The 16,707-nt window shown below is 34.0% G+C and overlaps 2 protein-coding genes across 4 annotated transcripts; one reads left to right on the top strand and one right to left on the bottom strand.

Moving 5' to 3' along the window:
* Positions 1-6,749: 6,749 nt before the first annotated feature.
* On the bottom strand, positions 6,750-7,242 carry LOC127123867 (protein MAIN-LIKE 1-like). The gene is made up of 2 exons (XM_051054048.1): positions 7,186-7,242; positions 6,750-7,100 (listed from the first exon to the last, which is right to left on the bottom strand). The coding sequence occupies exons 1-2, from the start codon at positions 7,240-7,242 to the stop codon at positions 6,750-6,752; spliced, it is 408 nt and encodes a 135-aa protein (XP_050910005.1).
* Positions 7,243-7,990: 748 nt separating this feature from the next.
* On the top strand, positions 7,991-14,824 carry LOC127120701 (uncharacterized). 3 transcript variants are annotated; one of them, XM_051051223.1, is made up of 10 exons: positions 7,991-8,185; positions 9,866-10,017; positions 10,318-10,405; positions 10,776-10,961; positions 11,019-11,211; positions 11,831-11,905; positions 13,095-13,192; positions 13,279-13,404; positions 13,522-13,611; positions 14,446-14,824. In XM_051051223.1, exons 1-10 carry the CDS (start codon positions 8,120-8,122, stop codon positions 14,566-14,568), a joined length of 1,197 nt encoding a protein of 398 aa, XP_050907180.1. In that variant the 5' UTR covers positions 7,991-8,119; the 3' UTR covers positions 14,569-14,824. The 3 variants fall into 3 exon arrangements, with proteins under 3 accessions (XP_050907180.1, XP_050907179.1, XP_050907181.1); XM_051051222.1 differs by having other exon boundaries at positions 7,992-8,185; positions 10,776-11,211; XM_051051224.1 differs by having other exon boundaries at positions 8,037-8,185; positions 9,913-10,017; positions 10,776-11,211.
* Positions 14,825-16,707: the final 1,883 nt, after the last annotated feature.

Below are 16,707 nucleotides of genomic sequence, written 5' to 3'. Positions count from 1 at the left end.
GATTGTATATACTTGTTTGTGTTTGTGGTCCTTTGACCTTAATGTACATAATAAGAACAAAAACCCTAAAAGACATTTGTGTGGACTGTTGGGTTTGATCTGATACAATGGATTTAGAATTAGGCAAGACTCCCTATGCAAAAGGACTTAGCCAATGCCAACTTTTATGAAACCAAGTGCTTGTGAATTGAAACTTCATCTGGTGCAAATATTGAGATCCCTTTTGAGCTCATCTACAACATGGCTCTATTGAAGCTGTTACTTTGAACCTGTGTCTAATGCTTATCTCTGAAGTCATCTGATACATGGGAGTTATGAAGAAGATCATGAAATTACTAAGCTTGGATGTGGCTATCTTTATTTGATGCCTTGATCTTCACCTTACTATTTGTGTATTAATATTGCTTGATTCTAAAGTTCAAGGGAAATTTGGGTTTCTATATGACATTCTTGTCTATTGGATTGCAGCCCATTGGTCAGATCTTTTCAACTCTTAACTTTTAATTTTTGCTTAGGATTAGTCTCTTCATCTCTTCCACACTTCTTTAATTTCAAATCTCTCCCTCTTTTTTAAATCTTCTTTGCTTGTGATTTATAAACTTAGACCATATTGAAAATTAGAAACTTTGGCCTTATGCCATTGCATTTTTAAAACTTTTTTCTTAATCAAATTTGTAAATGAACTTAACTATACTTGACTTAAAATTTAAAAAGACAAAAAGAATTAACACTTATTCAAACTTTTTTAGGCCTTTTGTGCCTTTGTTAAACTTAATTTTTTGTTAAAAGTAATCCACTCACTTTGAAATTGATACCAGGAACTACGAGGTTTTGATCCCTCATTTTCCTGTTGGTACGTAGGCACAAGTCTGAAGGTCTTGTCAAACACAAAAATATAATTAATGAGTTCTTTTCTCATCTCCACGCTTTATTTATTGCAAACATCATTTTTGTACAAAAACGCATATGCATACAAGAAAGGGCTCCCTAGGAGTACCTAGGACACTTTGGGTGCTAACACATTCCCTATGTGTAACCAACCCCCTTACCTGTAATCTCTGGCATTTTATTAGCTTTGATTTGAAAACTTCTTATCTTTGGGTTTTGTTCGTACTTTTCCCTTTTCCCTTGGAAACAATAAAAGCGCGGTGGCGACTCTGGTTTAATTGATGTTTGTAAGACCCTAATTTTGACCCTAAGATCCCTCATGCAATTCCATCATAAGCATTAGCATTGGGATCATACCTTTGCATCCTCCTTACCACTCTTTCATTGGGTTTGTTTTGGGAGAGATCACCAAGTATTATGTGATTGTATCATACTTATATAATCATTTTACTAACCAAAATACCAAAAATATGTCTTTGCATTTGCCTAACTCTTTTGCAGGTAAGGCATGATCCCATTGATTTATCAAGTTCATATCTAGGGTTTAAGACCCTCATCACAAAGAGCACAACCATGAATTGATCCAAGAATGGTTATGAGAATCATATATGAGTTCCATTGTTTCCTACATGATATATTGATCAAGTGTTCTTCAAGAGTTTGGAAGTGATTTGCCTTGGAAACCCTAGTTTGACTAGGTATCTTGAGTAACTTCTCCAACAAGATATCTCACCAATTGATCAAATTCTCAAGGGAAACTTCAAATTTCATCATCTTATGTATATATGATCTACCATGAGCCAAGAAAGTCAAAAGAATCAAAGGTTAGCAAGTTGGTTGATGGTGATTGGTCAGATGAATTCATCTGATCAAAACTGGATCCCCCTAGACCCTATCTCCTACAATTTTCACCATATGAAAATAATTCCAAGAGCAAAGTTACTCTAAATGACATTCCAAACAACTTTCATGTTGAGACCTAGAGCTAGTTTTTCTTGGAAAATCATTTTCTATATTGAAACATTACAGTTTCAGTTAGATTTTTCGGGAGGCAGCGGTTAAAAGTTAGGGCAGGAGTTACAGTTAGGTGATTCAATGAAAAAGTGGTTAGTGATGTTAAAATTGCTATATTTATTGTTAAGAAGTTAGTTGGGATTGTCATGAAAGTTGAGTGATGTTGGTGTAGCTCAAATATTGGAACTTTGATGGTTTGGGGATGCTTGGTTCAATGTATGAATTACATTGTTAATTGATGCATAATTGAGTGCAAGTTGCTATGTGTATTGATGCATGCATTAGAACGGGTTTGGTAATGAGTTGAAATTGCAATGCTGCTGAAAAATGCAATATTTTGGCTTTCTGTCTCAAGTGTAATCGATTATAGGATTTGGTGTAATCGGTTACACACACAAAAAGTGTGTTTTGTGGCTACTTTTGGGGTATGTGACCAGTTACCTATTTTTGCGTAACTGGTTACCAGAATGAAAAAATTCCTGATTTGTGAGCTGAAGCAGGTGTAACCGGTTACCTTAAACATGGTAATCGATTACCAATTCGAAAACATGGTTTTCTCTTTGTTTTGATGTATAGGCTCATGTGTGAGGCATAATGGCTTGAATTTTTCTCATTGTGTGTGATTTTGCAGGATTAACATGATCAAGGCTTGACGTTGGTCAATGGTATGAAACACGACATTCACGATCCTGACACTTGGATGCTTTGGAGAAACTCAAGAGGTGGAATGCGGATATACTTGGTGCACTTGCTATTTTTGGCCTTTTGTAGTTAAGTGTTAAACATTTTGACAGAGACGACTTTTTGAAATGAACCATGCCTTGTATTTTGGACTTGTTCTTGAATGAATTTGAATAAATCTTGAATATGATTTCTTTGACTTGAATGAACTGTTATGTCATGAATTAAACAAATCAAAGACCAAGATATTCCCCCAATAACTTCAATATCCAATATCCTGATGTAGTCAATACAACTATCAACATATTCCGAAAATTAGATTTCCCCGTGACTTGATCCATAAGGAATGAACAAACCAGTATTGTCTTGCCAGCACCACTATGGTATCATAATTAGCAAAACCTTTGAACTGATGATGTTTATTTAAAAATATAATTATAAATGAATGTGTTACGATGAATGAATATGCAAATGCAATGGGCAATAAGCCAGACACAAATTGCAAAAGACAGGGCAAACTTTGGGGTATGACATCAAGCAAACACGAACGACTATCATATGTTCCAGATGGATGTGAAATGTTCATTTATGAATGGCCCCTTAGATGAAGAAGTTTATGTCGTACAACCAGTTAGGTTTGTGAAACATGTCAAAGAAAGCAATGTACACAGGCTGCATAAAGCCCTGTATGGACTTAAGCAAGCTCCAAGAGCTTGGAATAAGAAGATATATAGCTTTCTAAGGGAGAAGACATTTGTGAAGTGAACAACTGACCATGAAGTATATGGAAGATGAAGAAAAAGTGAATTGCTTATACCATGTCTCTATGTCGATGACCTGCTGATAAGAGGAAGTTGCAAGAAGGAGATCGAAGACTTCAAACATGTCTTAAGTGAAGAGTTTGAAACGTCAGACTTGGGAAAATTTTCACACTTCCTTGGTATCGAATTCTACTTGCATGTGCCTAGTATTTAATTATTATTATTAGTATGTTTTCCATGTTAGATTTAATTTCCAGCAATTATTTTTATACTCTTAGTGTCATGTCCGACTAAACTCTTAGAGCCCGAAATGTGAGGATCGCCGTTCCGACAGTGCTTGCATTTAAGTCATAACTTAAATAATTAAATGAGTTTGTTTAAGGACTGGATTTTAACCTATTTTTAATTGAAATATTCATTGCGAAAGCAAAATTTAGAGATACTGGTTCAAACTCGAAAGAACGGAACTCGTATCAGACTTAAGTAAAAATTCAAGACTTATACCTTGGTTATCTTACACACATCATTTTCATACTTTTATACCATAGCTTCATGTTGAAACTCTAAGCTAAAATTCTCAGGCTAACAAGTACATACATGCAACCTAACACAAACCAATTAACTGGTATAATCACACATTCTAAGAATATCCTAAATACCAACACAAACAAAATACCACAAAACATAATCTTCCATTTTTTTCCAGCTCACCATCTTCTGCATTTGAATTTGAAGTTCCCTCAACTTTTGCTTATGTTCCTCATTTGTAAACCTAAGATTTTCAACCTCCATTTTTGTTGCATCAATTTCTTTTTCTAACTTTTCCAACCTACACTTCTGCTTCATCATAAGTTGGTCCTTCTCATCTACCACATCCTCGTAGAACCAATCAAAAAATCCACACCCAGCTTACGTAAAATCTTGTGTAAATTAAGCATATGGTTTATCTTAGTTGACACTGTGAAGAACATAAATTTCAAAAGCTTTCTTACCTTATAACGTGGACAACCCCAAATTTGTTTTCCAAAATTCGTAACAGCTGATGCCTTGTGAAGAACAACCATGTCTCCACAACTACAAATGGGTTTCCATCGCAGATTGAAGCTTGTATATACATTGGAATAAATACTTTCAGAGCTCTTTTTTTTCAATAGGTTTGAACCACACCCAAAATTCATGGTTGATGAAACCTTCGATTTCAACAAGCAATTTCAGATGAGAATCAACCAACTCGTAATCCCTAATCCGATTTGAGGTGCAAACGAACATGAATGATACAAAGTTCAGAGTGGAAACGAAGAAGATGACTCTCAATTGGCAACTCAACTATCAAGTGTACACAAATAAACGTCGTTTGAGCAAAATAGACAAAAATGACTTATGTGGTGCTGTTTGAAGAATTAAAGAATTAATTTGATCTTTTTAAAAATTAAGAGACTAAAATGAATTCAAAGATTAAATTAAAAGACCAAAATTAGTATTTTTACCTAACTCAAAATTCAGCAAGGCGGACAACTTTTTTGAAAAATACAAAATGTAACTATTAAATAGTAAAATGAGTTTTTATTTGACAAGATTAATTAATATCATAAAATCACACCATTTAAAAAGTGTCAGTTTAAAGTGTGAGACCTTAGCTTTGAAATTTTTACTTCATACCCCTACATTTTTTTAAAAATACCAATTTTACTCTTGTTTATTTTTAACCAATTTATCATTTCAGTTTTAACCATTCAATTGAGATTTCCGAAAATTGCACTATTCACCCTCATATCGGAACACATTATAAAAGACTTTCGGTATATTTTTTTCCAAACCGAAACACTTTATGGAAGACATCTGGTTTAATGCATAACATGTTCAGGAAGACTTGAAGAGTTTCAGTTCAGTTTTTTTTTTAAAATGTTCCGGAATATTTATCATAAGTGTTCCGGTTAATAGACTAACATATACCAGAAGTCTTCCCGAAAGACTTCTGGTGTGTAATTTCTATGATCCAAAACTTTTATCTGTAGTCTTCCGGTTTAAATTGTTAATTTTTTTTGTTGACATTTTTTATTGTGCAGGTATGTAAATTATTTCCCAAATATGTGTAGATACTTCTGATACTTTTTTAACTACTCGAAGATTTGGTACACGAGAAGAGGTGATCAGGTGGATTAAAGAGGTTGAAATCCATAATAAAGTAAGCGTTATTATCACTTGTTCAGATACTGAAATAGGCAAGAGATAGAGAAGTAACAAATTAATATTTGGTTGTGATAAAGGTGGGAAATACAAGGATACTGATAGTGGAACCCAAAGTGTGTCCAAAAAACGTGGATGCCCATTTAAAATCAGGTCGACTCTGGCGAAAGATGGGTTTGTTTGGAAGATGGATGTAAAATGTGGGATCCATAACCATGATTTACCTAATAGATTAGAAGGTCATTCCTTTGTTGGTAGGTTGACCACATATGAGAAGCAACATGTCGTTGATTTGACAAAGAGACATGTACCATCTAGACACATATTGTTTTCCTTTCAAGACCGAGAACCAGAGAATGTCACTCTGATCACGCAAATTTACAAGCATAAAAGTATGATAGAAAAAGAGATAAGAGGTCCTAGAAGTGAGATACAATATTTATTTAAGCTTATTGAGGATGCGTGATATGTGTATTGGAGTAGGAAAAGGGATGACTCGAAAGTTGTGAGATATATATTTTGGGTCCATCCCGATTCAATTAAGTTGTTGAATATTTTTTTCTATTGTCTTAGTTATGAATAACACATACAAGACAAACAAATATAGACAACATTTGTTTGAAATTGTTGACATAACATCAACCGAGTTGACTTTTATTGTCGCATTTGCATATATGGAGTCTGAGCAGACAGAGAATTTTTGTTGGGTATTGGAGAAACTTAAAGAATTATTTGTGAAGAAAGATTTATGTCCACAAGTGATTTTGACAAATAAAGATCTTGCTTTGATGAAAGCAATTGAAATTGTGTTTCCTAGGTCGATTAATTTGCCATGTAGATTTCACATTAATAAAAATGTTGGTGCAAAGTGCAAGCAATACATGGTGAATGACATGTAAAAGACGATAGACACATTATGGATGGAAGTTGTTTGGGCTAGTGATGTAAGAGAGTAGGATATCCACCGAGCTGCTTGCAACTGAACATGGACGTATCTCCGAGGCATCTCTCTAAGTTCGTAAACAGTAAGAGGTATCATGCCTCGACAAGCGTAAAGGTCTTGTCAGCAAAAATTATGGAACCCACCAACATCAACAAATATGCTCTAGTCGCATATGTCTAGCTAGAAACAACTCTATGCTATACGAATAAATCGTATAACCACTCCAATTTATAGTAAGAATCCCTGCAGCTACGAACATGTGTATGTGGCTTACTCTATGACACTCCTAAGTAGTCAACAACAAGTTCAACAACAACCTCTTTAGTGACATCTTGAGGGCTCCAAAACACACCTCTGATGGGCAAGTGAACCAGATAAGAGACGCCATCCAAAGTAATGCTCATCTCACCAAAAGACATGTGAAATGAAGATGTCTTTAGATGCCATCTCTCCACAAGTGTGAATACCAGGTTTGTGTCTATCTTCGTCAAACTAGTTCTCTGAAGTGAAGATAACTCAGACTTAGAAACCCAACTTTCCATCTGTTGTGGAAAAGCTTGTGGAATCCTCAATGTCAACTTAAGTCCGTGTCCAACAACCTTCAACTCTTTCTTCAGACCTCTTTCCTGAAAACAATTAAAACAAATATTATAAAACACAATATAAAATATTCAAATATTATTCAATATCAAATATACGTCGTTTATTTACCTCACCAAACCATAAATGTCGAGCAACATGATGCTTGTATTTTACCCAAAGAGACATATCATACAACCCTCATGGATAGCCAACCGACTATACTGCAGATGTAGATGCGCCTCGTCATAAACTACGATCTGGAATCCTACCTTCGACACCTCGTCTTCGAGCCACTATAAAATAAAAATTATAAAAAAAAATTAAAAAAAGGCACTGGAACACTTCTTAAAAGAGTTTCGGTATGAAAAAAAATGAAGTTTGAACACTAGAACACTTTCAATAAGACTTCTGGTGAATTAAATGAAAACCGAAAGTCTTTTAAAAAGAGTTCCGGTAAACAGGTTGAAAATCAGAAATCTTTTAGCAAGTGTTTCGGTTCAACATCTAAAATCTTAAACGAATCAAAAATCTTGTACAAAAAATTTCGATATGTTTATTGTGAACCAAAAGACTTACTCTGAGTTTTAATTTACAATGACAAAAGTGATGTTCTGAAAATCTTGAAGCAAGTAAAAAATGAAAATTTCAAAAATATAACCTATTTATAAGAGGATATTTTGGTCCAAAAAATTATAACGTAAGAGTATCCTTACCGTTTAGGCTTAGAAAGAGCACGTGGCCCTCGTTTCATTTGCTGGATTATTCTGGGCAGCATGTGTAATATTCGGTGCCCAGGTAAACCCTAATCGTGACATCATCCAACGGCCCCAATTGAAAACACATTCCCCACCCGATCCAACGGATCTAATTACACCATTTAATTACAATAAAACAAAATATAAATTTATAATTTCAATTAAAGTGCCTTTTTAATTTTTCAGAAAAAAGAACCTTTCCGTTAAATTTTTACTGTCTCCTTCATTTTATCGAGCTTCTGCATCTGCGAAAAAACTCAGTAAGAAATAACAATTCCCACAAAACAAAACCCTATTTTCAAAATTCGATGATGAGAGGTTCGAAGCGTTTCGCCGTATCGGAACCAAACCAGACTAATACCACCGAAACGACGGTAAGTCTGACTTTCATTCGTCGTTTTGAAGCTTGAACTTAATTTGAATTTGATTCAATTTCATTTCGTTTGCTCTAGCTTCGTTTTTTTTCTAGCTACTGTAGTTCTCAACGATGCGTTTATTTATTTATTTTGATTTTGTTGATTTTTCTAGCAATATTGAATGTCGTTGAAATGAGTTCTGAAAATTATTGTAATTAGCTTTTTGAAAATTCTACTTGTTTGCAATTGAGCAGTTGCTGGCTGTATATTGAATGTAGTAAAATTGAGTTTGGCTGAAATTGATTGTACATTCAAATTGATTGTTCAAGTCACTTTTAGTCTGAATCAATTTTACTGAGTGTATGTTTGATTTCACATTTAGAGCATTTATAATTGATTATGGCTAGCTAGAAATGATTTTGACACGTTTGGTTGCTCTCGAGTTGAATTGATCTATTTGAAGTTAGGATTTGTAGCTTTTGAGTTTAAATGTGATTTACACTGGAATTTAGTATTCAACTTACTATTGCAGAAATTTATCCAAACATAATTCGCTTTACCTTCAACTCACTTTTAGATTGTGTTTGGTTCTGCGGTCTAAACCAATTCACTAAAAGACAAATTTCTTCACCGCAGAACCAAACACAATCAGTTCACTTGAAATCAATTCTCTCTATGTAGAACCAAATATACTGATTTATGGTTGGATATATATTATGTAAAATCAGCTGTAGAAGTCAAAAGTTACAAATTCTAGCAAGAACTTGCAAACATGTAAAATCAATTTTACACTTCTAGAATAGATTTTTTCTCTTCCAAAAGTTAAACAAACATATATTTGAACTTTGTGTATTCTAAATGGCTGTGACTATTAACCATTTTTACTTACATCCTCTCGAGTCATTAGTTTCAGGATTGTGAGACCGTATTGGGTATTGAAACTGATCATCTCTGTTTAAATTAAAACTTGCAGTATTCTAGTTGGTTTTTGTTGTAATCTGGACCGTAGTGTTTATGTATGAGTTGTAACTTATTATACTGAAAATTCTAATTTCGGAACTACATGTGCTATGTAGTTTGAGACATTGACATACTCTGCCAAGCTTCGTAATCTCAAATATTGTGTTTTATTGTTTGCGTTTTATGGTTTCTTCTGTTACGAGTTGCTGTTCTAACAGTTTAATTAAATTTTATCATTTTATGCTTATCTTATTTCCAAACTACATGTGCTATGTAGTTTGAGACATTGACATACTCTGCCAAGCTTCGTAATCTCAAATATCGTGTTCATTGTTTGCGTTTTATGGTTTCTTCTGTTACGAGTTGCTGTTCTAACAGTTTAATTAAATTTTATCATTTTATGCTTATCTTATTTCCAATGTCGAAAAGGGGTCCCTAAGTTTTACTTTTAAGTGTTTGTCTTTTTCTGAGTGAAGCATGTGTTCCAAAGGTTGAGAATTTGAAATGCTGAAGGTTGTTACTTGACACTGTCGTTCCTTCTGAATAAAACTTTTGATTTTATTTTGGATGAGAAGGAATCGTAATTCTTACTCAGCAACTAATGAAGTCACCTAAATCTTCTCTTAATGGTCAATGGCAATAACTTTGTCTATGCAGAATTTTCTTTGTGCTTTATATGTATTATCTCCATGACTCTATGTGGAAGCTTATTATACCTCTATTTTTAACATGATACAGTTTCGGAATAAAAGAATAATGGAAGGATCTCTCTTTGATGTCCATAGGGCCGAACCATCCCAACAATTGATGATGGCAACACCCCCATTGGATATGAAACGGGCAGGGTCTTCCCAGCAGCATGTGAGAGCTTTAAATACCCAGTTTGCGAGGTTCATCTTTTATTTAATGTCAACAAATTTGCCTTTTCTTGATTTCTGCATTTCAATTTTTCCAGTCAATGCGAAAAAAGTTTGGTCTTGATAATTGAATTTGATTCGTTGCTCTATTCCTTGGTTTAGCTTATTCGTTAGTGGTTGTCTCTTGTGTCACTTTTCACACATAATTTAAATCTGGATATGTTGAAATCCAAGTTAAAGGAATATGCATTTGTATGGTTATGATTATGAATGTTGGATTAGTTGGTTATTGTTATTCCACAAACTCATTGTTATGTTATGTCTTTCTCACAGCTGGGTTCAAACACAATTAAAGAATCACCCTGATGAGATTTGGGAAGATGGTGTCAGAGATTACTTAGATCATGCTACAGGCATTATGGTAATTCTTCACATGGTTACTTTAATGCACTAAAGCCATGTATGCTTATACTTCTCATTTACTCAGTGTGTTTCCATATCTAGTCAAATTGCTGTTTATGTGGTTGCCTATGCTGCAATGAAATAAGCATATGCATGCACACTATCAGATACACCTAAACCTACATATGTGAAAACACTGGCATCCTACTTGAAAATTAATCATTCAGGGTTATAATAATACTATTTCATATGCTTGGAGCTAGTATTAGCATGCACACTCATTTTTTTCTTAAAAATAATGTTACTAAACATGCTTAATAAATAAGAATGGTGTAAGTCATGCATCTGCAGAGTTAAAAACACTGACCTTGTAAAGTGTATTGTTTCAGGAAAAATTTAGTGATGTTGTCAACTGGCTCAAAACAAATGCCTCCAACAACCAACAACAACAACAACAACAACAACCACCAAGCCTTATCCCACTAAATGGGGTTGGCCTCAAAGCAAATGCCACCAAGGCAGAAATTTCTACTTCTGGTGCTGGTGCCGGTGCTTCTTTTGCTGGGGCCACCAAGGCAGAAATTTCTACTTCCGGTGCTGGTGCCGGTGCTTCTTTTGCTGGGGCCACCAAGGCAGAAATTTCTACTTCCGGTGCTGGTGCCGGTGCTTCTTTTGCTGGGAAAATGTTTTTGCCCGAAGTAACAAACAAAGAAAATAAGATTTTTGGAGAAAAAACTGAATCTCCTCCTGTCAATACTACTACAAGTTTTGGTAGTTCATGGAGCCCTGGAGTATTTTCAAACAATCAAAACATTTTTGCCTTCGGTAGGTCTCTTCTGACTTTTAAAATACACCTAATAGTTTTTGTTTTCCTCACATGTTATATTAACTCTAGAATGGGTCATACATGCAGTACTCTAGACTGGCTTTTTTTTTCTGTTTAAATGCACACCATTCAACAAGCAAATCATGTCTCTGAATATTTATTTACCTTCTGAAATGAAAGACTGAAAATTTTGGTTGTATGATTGAAATTTTTTGGTTGAAGTTTAGATGACAGATACCTATCTGAGATAGCTGAGATTTCTGTTGAAGTTATGCTAGCTGGGTTTGTAATCTAATAATAAATAAATTGGAGCTTTGTGAAGAAGAACATGCTAATATTATGATATGTCAGGTGTCCTTTATGGATGACCTCATGTCATGTCGAGAACTTCATATTGCATTTAGATACAAATATTTTTAAAAAATTGACATTAACAACTAGCGATGAAAGTTGTCGAGAACTTCATAATGGATTTTTTTATCCAGTTTAGTGTTATACCTTGAACTTATGAATGAATTAATGTCACTTTTATGATATTTTTTTAGGTGACAAGGAGGGAGAAACACCTCCCAATGCCACTTTTATGATCGTCTACTAACTTTCTGTATTTTGTTTTAGGAAATCAAAGTTCTGCCCCTTCCAACTCCAATCCTTCCAACTCCAATCACAACGCTTCAGATGACGTGGATGCTGGTGAGAATCCGATGCTTTTATTTCTTGCGCTTCACATTAGCCTATCATTATCAGCATTCAGCAACTACTTCATTTATTAATATTATTATTCAGTGATGAATTTTTTCTTTTTAAAATGATTTTGTTCATGAATAAGTAAAGGTTTCTTCTTCTTGGTAGGTGGTGTTGGTAAATATGTGGTTACCTAATTATACCATGCTGAATATAGGGATGTATATTAACCTTTGTTCCTTCGTATATTATATGATTTTGAGGAAAAATACCATTTCTTGGAAAGAGGATATAATTTTTAATCTGAAGCTTTTTGTGAGAACATGGAATTTCCCCCCTAAATTGTGATAGAAACTTCTATTAATGGGAAAAGAGTGTTAAAGTGGCTGACTAGAAAATACATAGTGAACCCCTAGAGTACAATTATTTATCCGTCCACTGGGTACTCAAATGGGGGTCTTTCCATCATGACGTGTTAACTCTTCCTTGAAGCTCCTAGGCACTGGAATACATGTTCGTTCTTTCTTTCCTTCCTGCATTTCTTTTTCAATTATTTTAGGATTCTGTTGGAATAGGTTTGGTATTCAGCAGAAGCACCAGTCCTATCTTGAGTAGTTTTTATTTAAACTTTACCCAAAAGGGACAATTTGTCAAAATATTTTTAGTGGAGAAAATGGTAGTTTCGAGAGGTGATTATAATATGAATATATCATGTTTTTTAATATTTGTATTTCCCCTATAAACTACTCAGTGGCTAATTATTTTGGTTGTCATGCCAAGTTGATTGTTGCTTTATAGTACCTTATTGTGTTGCCCCTTTTTTATGCCAAGCTGATGGCTGAATCTCACATATTATGATTGCTTCAAATTTGAAAAGAAGTGATTCATTTTGTGGTTTTTATAAAATATTTTTCTATCAGCTACTGTTATCTTTTGAGATAAATACTAAAACAATTTTTGAGGTTTATTGTTGTAGAATAACGTGTCTGACTATTATAAATTTCCAAACATTTTACTGATGAAAAGAACATGTTTTCCTTAAAAAATGCACATCCAAAATCATGCCAGCTCATTACTAAATGATGGATTTTCATCAGGATCTTGCACTCCATCAATAAACTTGCTTTCCCTGTTTTTGAGTTTGCCAAATTTTGTACACTACGATACCAATGTAAAAGTCTTGTTTACGTGATCTCAGAAAATGACGAAGAGCAGCCCAGCAGCCCATCAGTGAAGAAGTCAGAAGAGACCGGTGTTGCAGTTGTACATGAAGTGAAGTGCAAGCTTTATGTGAAGGTTTGCATCTTAATATTTAGGCCAGCATATTTAATTTTCTGCTCTTGTTTCAATTCAACTTGATTCGGTTCCCTTGGTATGTTCAGTCAAGTGATCCAACCGATAAGGATGTATGGAAAGATAGAGGAATGGGCCATTTGTCCATTAAATGCAAAGAGGGGGTTGCTAAGGCTACAAAAGAGTCCAAACCTACAATCATTGTTCGAAACGAGGTTTGTTTGTTTTATAAGCTCTTCAGTGAATTGACCTAAATGTATTTTTAGGTTTTTTGCTTTTTCATTGAGAATTTCACTTATTGTTTCAGTTTCTGTTATCTGTAACAATGGCAGGTAGGAAAAATTCTTCTCAATGCCTTGTTGTATCCTGGAATCAAGACAAGTGCACAAAAGAACTCCCTTGTTGCGATATTTCATACTTCGGTAAGAAAATGAAAACTTTCACATTTCGCTTAACACCTTTCATGCCGATACTGAAAAAAAAAAGTTCCATATAGGAAAACATAGAAAAACCCAACTATAGAAAATTAATGCTTGAATGTTTAGAGAGTTGAAAGCAGGCTTGACTTGTTAGACTAGGTTACCATGCTTGCGGACCCCAAGTTGCAGTCCTGCAATAATGGATTTGGATTTCCTATAATTGGAAAGTCCTGAAGTTTTTCAATCACCCATCTCCAACCATCTAGACTTAGGTGGTTTGGGCATGAGAGAGAAGTCCCGTGGATTCGGTAGTAAGGAGAGTTGATTAGACGGAGGGTAGTTAAATTGCTATAGGTAGAAGAAGATCTAGAAAAAATATAATAGAAACTAATAAGAAAGTTCTGAAATAAATAAGTTGGATAGAAGCACAGTTTTTTATTTTATTTTATAGAACATTAAGGAGTATTCTATTCAGTGAGAAAAAACTTGGTTGTTGTTGCATCTGGGCATGATTGAGGATTATTCAAGATTTCCCAACTCCAGGAAATGTGGATCCACCTCCTCTTATGTCAATGAAACATTCCTATCAAATTAAGTGACTATTGGATGTCTTTTTCATTGTTGCTTTTTCCATGTTTAATCAGGATCCTTTTTGGCTTACAAAAATATTTTATATTATTTTGTTTTCAAAATTTTGCCAGCCGTTTTTTTTTCATTTATATTTTTACCTTTTCTATGGAGTAGTGTTTGGTAATAGCTTTTCTAAGTAGCTTTACTGCTTATTCTATGATTGAGAAGGCAGACGAAAACATATGTGAAAGTTGACAATTTTTGTAGGGTAATGATGATGGTGGAGATAATGATAGTGTTGTTGCACGAACATTTTTGATCCGGATGAAAACAGAAGATGATCGAAATAAACTGGCTTCAACTATTCAAGAATATGCTCCAGTATCTTGACAGTTATGATTGTTGTGCCATCCCAGGGCAGTCAAAAGACGCAGAATACTATGTCATCTTCATTTTTTCCCTTTCACAAAAGTTGAATTTTCTATATTGGAACTTATTTAAAGGCTGTTTGCTTATGAATCATCGAGAAACACATAGATCAATGTCATTGATGTTTAGTTGTCAATGTGATACATGCATTTCCTTGGACCCACAGTTCTACTTTTTCCATACTATAAGCATGGCAAATTTTGAGTGAATTGGATAATTTAATTCGTGTTTGGTATGAAGTTTAGTTCTGGTTAAAAGTGTAGTGAATTCAATATTTCTTTAGTAGTATCTATTATTTTTGTTAGTAGATAATTTTATTGTATTCAATATTTTTTTTCCTAGTTCATTTTCCATCTAAATATTAAACTTATTTATTTTTGAGATTCAAAGAAAGTTTAGACCACAAACATCCTAAATCTACTACTCACAAATACATTTCCATGCCAAGGTATTTTAAAGTATTTTTTTAGTATAGAAAACAAAAACAATTGTTTTTGTAACATGTTTTTTTGGTTAATCAAATTTTGATTTTTTAAATTATCTGTGCAATAAGTACTTTTAATAAAAAAATAACTTCAGTTTTTATCAAGAGTTAAGCTCATGTTCAAAATTTAATTAAACATTCACCTTTATCATTTAAATAATTTTCTTTTTACGATCAGAGATAAGGGAGCTCGCGCTCGTGGATCACCTTGGGTGGTCAACGGCTGGGCGGTTCTGATGGTGGTCGTTGATAGAAGCGTCGTGAGGAGCTTCACGGGGGTTGTGTTATGTTGCGTTTTGAGTTTGCAACTGGAAGTGATGCAAGGTGGTTTTCACGTTGTTGGAGGGGTAGAAGGGTCGTGACTGAGTCGTTGCAATTTGGTTTTAGACTTTGGATGGTATATATGTGAGACTAGCGGAGTTCTGTCATTCGGTTTGTATGTGAATAGTTTGACCGAAATGAAAATGCAAATGGAGTTGATATGGTGGTGGTGCAAGGTATTAAACGTGTTTATGTTTGAAGGAGGTGGTTATTGTCATTGTGGAGGCCGACGGTTGATGAGAGTGGAGGATCTGTGGTATGGTGTTCGCCGGAGTTTTGTGTTGCAATATGGAGAGTGTGTTTGCGTTGCTTTGCCGTATGGTGATCATTAACATATTTTGTTCACTGCAAATTGTTGTTGGTCTCAATGTTATGTATAAATGATGGTGAAGGTTAGTTTTGTAAGAGTTATTATGGTTGGAAGATGGTGAGTCTGTAGGAAAGTGGTGGATCCATTTTCATGAAGGAGAAACCAAATGAAAATGAGTGCACGGTAGAAGATGAGTTTGTGATTCTCACTTTCTATTTTTTCATTTTGTTTTTACTGAAAGAGAGAGGTCACGAGGATGTATGTTCCACTTTGTGTTGGCGTATGTTTATTGGCTGAGTCCTCATTACAATGTCCAATGGATGAATGATTATATAGTAAAAAAATGCAGGATTTCTATTATTAATTTATTCCAAAAACACCCCTTAGATAACTTAGGTGCTAAGAAAATGATTTTTAAAATTAAAAGGATAAAATTCATTCTTTTTTCAATAAAATCAAATAAAATTAATTAGATTAATTATTTGCTTATATTTATTTTTTCATAATATTTTGATTAAAAAAATAATAAAAAATGAATAAAAATCGGATGCGAAAATGCGCGAAAAAATAAAATGAATACGTTAAAATGATCTATGCAAAATAAAATTTTGGAAAACTGACATGTAAAGATACAATTTCGCAAAAAAAAATTCTGGTTGAAAAGGCTCAGGCTGATCAAATGCAATCGAAAAAAATAAACGAGTACGTCTAGTTAAACTATGCAAATCGTAGATCAACAAAACTGACAACTGCAAGCCCGATCTTTAAATTTTCCGCCTGTTAATTTTATGCGTAATTGAGAAACAATTCAATCGGTCTGTCTATAGAACCAAAATCTATTTTGATCGACTTTCTAAGTGTTATGCTTAAAGAAATGCATTTTATGATATGCAGATGATGCAAATGTCATGATGAATGTATCAATTTATTGATTTAGGGCAAATTTTGGGGTATGACAAATATCATAAGTTTAGATTCGAAGAGC

The sequence above is a fragment of the Lathyrus oleraceus genome, chromosome 2 (assembly GCF_024323335.1).
Source record: "Lathyrus oleraceus cultivar Zhongwan6 chromosome 2, CAAS_Psat_ZW6_1.0, whole genome shotgun sequence".
Classification (NCBI taxonomy): domain Eukaryota; kingdom Viridiplantae; phylum Streptophyta; class Magnoliopsida; order Fabales; family Fabaceae; genus Lathyrus; species Lathyrus oleraceus.
Note: the sequence above shows the minus strand (reverse complement) of the source record. Positions and strands in the feature narration are given on the sequence as shown.

What these genes read in the sequence shown, in the direction of transcription:
- LOC127123867 (XM_051054048.1), bottom strand. Translation starts at nt 7,242, where the DNA reads ATGTCTCTTTGGGTAAAATACAAGCATCATGTTGCTCGACATTTATGG. An exon ending in GACATTTATGGTTTGGTGAG is followed by an intron (nt 7,101 to 7,185) that starts GTAAATAAACGA and finishes AATTGTTTTCAG; the next exon opens with GAAAGAGGTCTGAAGAAAGA.
- LOC127120701 (XM_051051222.1), top strand. Translation starts at nt 8,120, where the DNA reads ATGATGAGAGGTTCGAAGCGTTTCGCCGTATCGGAACCAAACCAGACT. An exon ending in TTAAATACCCAGTTTGCGAG is followed by an intron (nt 10,018 to 10,317) that starts GTTCATCTTTTA and finishes TCTTTCTCACAG; the next exon opens with CTGGGTTCAAACACAATTAA. An exon ending in TCAAAACATTTTTGCCTTCG is followed by an intron (nt 11,212 to 11,830) that starts GTAGGTCTCTTC and finishes ATTTTGTTTTAG; the next exon opens with GAAATCAAAGTTCTGCCCCT.